General features: G+C 34.2%; 1 protein-coding gene across 1 annotated transcript; it reads left to right on the top strand.

Moving 5' to 3' along the window:
* Positions 1-244: 244 nt before the first annotated feature.
* Positions 245-6,933, top strand: LOC144968991 (centromere protein V-like). The gene is made up of 5 exons (XM_078907924.1): positions 245-456; positions 2,451-2,633; positions 3,699-3,768; positions 5,259-5,373; positions 6,356-6,933. Exons 1-5 carry the CDS (start codon positions 392-394, stop codon positions 6,481-6,483), a joined length of 561 nt encoding a protein of 186 aa, XP_078764050.1. The 5' UTR covers positions 245-391; the 3' UTR covers positions 6,484-6,933.
* Positions 6,934-7,051: the final 118 nt, after the last annotated feature.

Genomic DNA, 7,051 nt, shown 5'->3' with positions numbered 1-7,051 from the left:
CTGACAATTAATTTCCGCTTCGAAAAGGAAATTTGAGGAATTATAAAGCACACACACACACACACACACACACACACACACACACACACACACACACATAAAACAAAAACCAAAATACAAAAATTCCAAACAACACGAAAATTGAAAATACTCACCACAGGAAAACAACCCCCCCCCCCCCCAAACTCGATTATAGCAGACTATAAATATTCTAAAGATAATGTAGTTATTTCCCTTCGTTGCTGTTTTGTTGTGACTTGTGACAGGAACAGAGAGGACAGAGGAAGAAAAAATTATTAAAAACAAATTTTTAAAAATTCATAGATTGTAGTCAGGATACCGATAGTGCCAGTTGTTCAACAGACAAGAATCGTTGATCATTTTTACAACAATGGCATTTGGCAGAAGGAGTAAACGATCTGCTCAAGATAGAAAACGAAAGAAACCAGTGCACAGGTGAACATACGAGTACGAGACAATAATGAACAATACTTTCGAGTCTTTTACTTTTATTTTTACAATTAGATTCATGCCACGTTGTATATATAAAATTTCTTCTTTCAAAATAACACTGTGAAAATGATGTGACGCAAACTTAAGCATGCATGAAAATCGATTTGATTTATGATGAAGTTTGTGCAAGAGAAAAACTCAAGAGAAAAGTAAGGAGTAAAAGCCAGTAACTTCCTCTTTCAGAACTCGAAAGCTTCGATATTGGAGAATCCTGGAGGGAATATTGGACAAGTCCACGCCCACAGAAAGTGGGGTAATCCAAGATCCAACAGAACTAATTCCAGACTTCAGGAATGGCAATCGAAGACAGTGGGTTGCATCAAACCGAGTACTGACAGACAGGCCATGGCAGGACTGAGTCAATAGCAAGGTCTGAGAAAGTCTGTGACTGTCCCCACTATCAGGGAATACCAGAGACAGCAGACCACCTAGTCCTGCAGTGTCCTGGAGGCTGTCCTCAGCTGACGTGAAGAATTTAAAGACTGGATGGAGACGTCCTGCCTGGATATGCAGCCATATGCTACTAGATAAATGAGCTTTTAATAATAATAATAATAAATGGCATTTATATAGCGCTTTACCCCGTTGTCACAGGCTCTAAGCGCTTTACAGTGATATAAAACAAAACATATTACAGTGAGACAAGTGTGAAGGAAACGTGATACGAATTCAATTTAACAACAACAAAATATGAAAATAATATTGCAACATTATGAAGTAAAAAGATAAAACTTTAAGCGAGATTTGAACGTTGTCAACGAATCCGAGCATCTCACGTGTGATGGGAGAGAGTTCCAAAAATGGGGGGGGGCGAAAATTGAAAAGACTGTTCACCTATTTTTATATAGCGCAATATCCACTAAACATGCTCAAAGAGCTTTACAAGGTCCCTGGCCAACAGCAACACTAAACACGTAGGACGAGACATGACGCCTGTTAGGCCGGCGATACTACAATTTTTCGAACAGAGACAACGCTGTTAGCAGCCAGGTACTCATTTTACACCCAAGTACGGTGAGAGAATCTGAGTCAACTTTTCCAAGGATTCAACTATGTGCCGAGCAAGGCTCGAACCTAGGACCTTCCGATCCGAAAGCGAGTGTCTCTCCACTTGACTACATAGCCGCACAAAAAGGAAGACATCAAAATTACAATTGAGTTATAGATCTTTCTGAATGTTGAGTTACATTACGTATTATAAATCTACAAAAATAGGATACATTCTGATTAAATCGATAACATAGATGAATAAGATGAATCTGGCACTGACAATAATTACTGTGATAAAAAAAGGCAACAGTCACAGTTATTCTCAATCTATTTGTCTTTTGGGTCTGTAGGATAAAGGACTATTTATGTTTGCCATTAACATAATCATGACTATGGTGAACATATTATTATATTCTCACAAGTATCTTCTCTTTCCCTTAATATATATCCATGAAATAGAGTGGCTGGATTTGTTAAAATCTTTATTTCTCCCTTTATTCATCAAGGTATAATTATAAGTACAAGCCTGATTGTCCAATTCGCATTGTTGTGACTGATCTCATGGTGGAAATTGTAAAAACTTGTTGACAGGTTGAACTAAAAAGGAACCCTAACATAGTTAACTCACTCAATCCTAGATATGTTTGCTAGTTTTCAAAATTGGAAACAAATGTATTGAAAATGAGCATGTACATAGATAGTTTTATTCAACTATCATTAACATACAAAAACTATAAAACATTTGCTTTGATACTACGCGTATAATTTGTCTTGTAAGAATGTAATCAATAGACATGGGGTAAAAGTAACCCAGGTAAACTACGGATATAGCCGGTGTTAGGGTTGAGTGAGTTAAGGCTTAATATCTTCATCAATATAACCAGCATTGATTTTATCTCATTACATTGAATTGAACAATAAGAATTTTTTTTGCTTAAAAATTTCAGGAATAGCAGTCCAAAGGCATCAACAGCTTCAACAAAAGGAAAGATAAAAACAAAAACCCAAGGAAAAAAAGAACCAATTGATGCTACAAAGTCTAAATTTGTAACTCATCTTGGTGGCTGTCATTGTGGGGCTGTGAGATTCTCTGTCAAAGCACCTGCTGTTGTTGATGTTTTGGATTGCAAGTAAGTAGACTAATTAAAAGGATCAAGTCAGAAGTTATGCTTTATCGTAAAACAAAACAAAAACAACAGTCGTCTCATTTGCCTTCTCCTGATTGTATCCAATAGTTCTCGTTCTTTTCCTGTGTGATCTAACACTTCTTCATTACTTACTGATGCAGTCTAGGAAATTTTAAAGAGTTTTCTGTGCACCTTGATTTTGAATGCTTCGTGTCGTTTTTTCAAATCTGCGTGTATAATCCATATTTTACAACTATTCATTAGCATTGAGAAGACATATATTATGTTTGTGTCATTTTTGCAATTTCGGAGACATTTCTATTTTTGAATTTATTGGAATGTTTGTTTTGTTCTTGGTATTGTTTGTTTGATTTCTGATATATCCGCAATCATTAGAGTGTTTGAACTTAAGTATTTGAATAATAATAATGATTATAATATAATAATAATGAAAATAATAATTTTAAAAAATAAATTATGATGATGATGACGATGATTATCATAATACATGTAATAATGAAAATAATAATGATTAATAAATTAGTAACAAATAGTTCTTGCACTATAGCAGATTTCTCCATGCTTTCTGTGTGACTGATGGGTATGAGACATTGCCAGACAAAGCAGAAAAATAATGAAAATTTTTTTTTTTTAAATCAGCCTATTTCGAATGGGGATATAGCCTTTGACTTCCTGATTATTGGTCAGACGGGTAGTCATTACATCACAGAGGCCACTCAATACTTGGGATATTTAAAGCTTATATTCTTCTCAAGAGTACCCGGTACCCATATCTGTTGTGAACTCTTCTCTGCATCATTTCAAACAAAAATTCAAAAGGAAAGGTCAAGAATGAAGACATGAGAGTATGCTCCATTTAATCATATCATATCATATTATGTAAAAGTTTTTTTTGGTATATTAACCTTTGAGTACTGTGTATTAAAATTTTGTCGTAATTTTTGACATATATATATATGAGTATGCCCTAGTTCAAGATTATGGACATAAATGCTACAGAATAGCACTTAGTTTGATGACAATTATTTTTACCTTTTCTATCCCCAGTTGCAGCATTTGCACAAAGAAACAAAATAAACATTTTGTTGTTCCCAAGTCAAGGTTTAAATTGCTTCAGGTCTGTAACCAGTTGGCCTCTGTTTAGTTGTTCTTTTTTCTAATTTTCAGTGTTTGTAAAGAAACCATTTGTTACAATTTTAATATGTGAAATTAGAGTAGAATATTGTGCAACATAGAACAGAGGTAAAATACAGAGAAGACAATCACTTCTAAAAAGCCAGCCAGCTTCACTGGGAACTGAACCACTGACCTTCTTTCATGACAAATAATAATCTTACCAAGTATGGAATCCAGTACCTACCTAGACTGCCTTATCAATGAGATAATTCTATGTCAATATAATCTTCACTGTTGTTTTTCACCAAATGCTGTTAATTCCACATCTAATTTGGAACAAGCGCAACATAGTTTTATGAAATGTTTTTAAAATGTGTTTTTTGCGTTATGTGTTGTAATAGTAATAGTGGTAGCACTTATCAGAATTTTATACCAACTCAGGATATCCATTATATTGGTTGAATTAATGCTATGACCACATGACCCTAACTTGATTTCCCTCAACGATTGTAATACACCCCAGTATTGTTTCCTCCAACACACAGTATCTTCAAACTCAATCGAATGTCCCAATTTTTTCCTTATTATTCTTTGTTATCATTCCATTCCATCCTCGAACAAATGATTCCCCCGAACACGGTTTCCTCAAACTAATTTTGCCCAGGCAACGTAAAAAATATAATTAATTAAAGGTTTAAAAAAATTATGCCCAGTGATTTTGACCACTGATACTGATAACTTACTGTGATATTGACAATTTCAGTTACTTATGTGTGTATCCTGTGTATTTATCTTCACTGCATGGTGGTTATGCAGTATAATACACATGTAAACAAACACAACCACGCACACACTACATCATTGTTTCGCCTAAAAGACACCCATCTGCTTATTCTTATCACTTCGCCACTAGTTCCAATTTCAAAGCCATGGGCCATGATGTGCTAATGTGTGGTACAGCTGTAAATTAATGTTGTGAACAGCAAGCTCTACCCTCCTCCCTCCAAAACACACACACATACACACACCCTCATCCTTTTTCTGTTTCCCAAACATTTTTGCATGTCCCGAGGGGTTCGAAGAAACTGCTGGAGTGTATATTGTATTTCATTTTAGTATATGATTTCCCTTAAGGCACCTCGTAAAATAATCTTGCTATCATCATTTGTCCATTGAGTCACAATCTATGGTATGATAAAAAGATCATGCTTGATTAACTATTCCAGTTACCTACTGCACCTATTTCTCACACTGAAAAGACAACCACCAACATCTCCATTAAATAATTATAACAGCCCTCATACATGTGACAATTTGAGACTTGCAAAAATGTCAGTAATCGTGAATATCTTTGTGTTATTAAAAAAACAAAACAAAAAACATGTATGATAAAGGCAATCATGTGTTTGTTATATTTATAGTTTTCATTTTACTTCCAGGCTAATACAGCTGGTTTTAAACGTCCCTATGCCCATACTTTTTTTATTTCAGGGAGCAGATTCCATTACAACGTATACATTCAATACTCACAAAGCCAAGCACACCTTTTGTAAGATATGTGGTGTTCAAAGTTTCTACACTCCGAGATCAAACACAGATGGTTATGGTAAAATAACACAAAATATATATTTTCAAGAAAAAAAAAGAATCACTAATGTATATTTTTTGCAAAATTTATTATGATTTTTCAATATTTTTTGTTGGATTTAATGATGTACAATTTTATAACCCATGTTAGTATTGAATCGAGTAAGCATGATTTGTTTGGGCTATTATATATTGTGAACGAGTTTGATTATTTCCTCTTCCGTCGCAAGTTCAAAAGATGAAAGAGGTATAGCGCTGTCAGTTTTCTCAGAGGTTTTAGTTATGTCTACGATGTTGCAATGTTCCCTGTCGAAAGTGGAATGTATTTCGCATATTTTGTCTCCTTCAGGAGACCATTTTTTATTTTAAAAAAGTTCTTTTGTCATATTTCTTGGATGAGACAGTTTTTTTAATTTGATTTCATTTGGCTTCTTCTATCAAACTATTTGTTCCAGTTTTGATGGAAATGTACAGCTCTATAATGTTAATTGATCTTGTTTTCCTCCATAGCCTCTCAGCTTTTCTTTTTTGACATTCGTTTTTCCTCAGAAAACCAATGCGTAATTGGGTGAAGTGATATCATTCGTGTTTGTAGTGACGCATGCTTCTCAAGAATGTCTAGGATTGCTGTTTGAAATACATTTAGCTTGTCTGCTACATTTGTTTTTTCTTCTACAAGGTCATCAAGATCTGCATTTCTCAGGTCTTTGATAAAATCATCGCGACATTTTGACTTGGATTTTCTGTACTTAATTGTTTTTTGTTCATAGGACTCTTCGATGGTGAGAAGTAAAAAAAAAAAAAAAAAGTACAGTGTTGTGATCTAAAAACTGATTTGGAATTACAGATATTTCTTTGATATAATCATCAAACATTATTTTAACACATATATATAGTTCACCCAACTCAATTGTTAAACGAGTCGAAAGGTCACAATATATGTACATGTGTGCAAAAGTACTTTACTTGGAGAGATTCATAAAATCTGTTTCTTCCCTTAGGTATAATGCCTCATTGCCTGGACCCTGGAACGTTGAGATCTACAACTACTACTCCCTTTGATGGGATGCAGTGGGAGAAGTCAATTGAGACTTCCAACGTAAGGGAACGTTCTAAAGAATCTGTCTAGTTACTAGTTGGTACAGCTAATGTATTATTTATGAGTGACAATATTGATTATTGATCCATCATTATAACTTATCCCACTTAACATTATCCCACCATGACCAAGGATTAAAGGTGCCAAATTCAGTTGAATAAAGATGTAGATCCTTTAACTCACTCAACCCTAACACCGACTATATCCGTAGTGTACCCTGGTTACTTTTACCCCATGCCTATTTATTACATTTTTCTGAGACAAATTACAGGCATAGTATCAAAGTTTATGTTTTTAGTTTTTGCATGTTACTGGTAGTTGAATAAAACTATCTATGAACTATCTATGTACATGCTCATTTTAATACCTTTTTTTTTCAATTTTGAAAAGTAGATTGAGTGAGTTAAAGAAATTGAAATGTAGCAAATCTGATGTAATATTTTTTATTTCTATGAATAAAATATAATTTATTGTCTCATACATTCAATGTTTACTCTTATGTGAATGACATTGATTATTCCGTATTCAGTTTGCCTTTATAGGACAACTTCAGATCTAGCATAAGCAAGAAACTGGACACCCTCCATTGTTGGCAGGT

The sequence above is a fragment of the Berghia stephanieae genome, chromosome 3 (genome assembly GCF_034508935.2).
Source record: "Berghia stephanieae isolate SIO BIC M18660-M18661 chromosome 3, UCSD_Bste_1.3, whole genome shotgun sequence".
In the NCBI taxonomy this organism is placed as follows: Eukaryota; Metazoa; Mollusca; class Gastropoda; order Nudibranchia; family Aeolidiidae; genus Berghia; species Berghia stephanieae.
The sequence above is the reverse complement of the archived record's forward strand: the minus strand, read 5'-3'. Positions and strand labels throughout refer to the sequence as shown.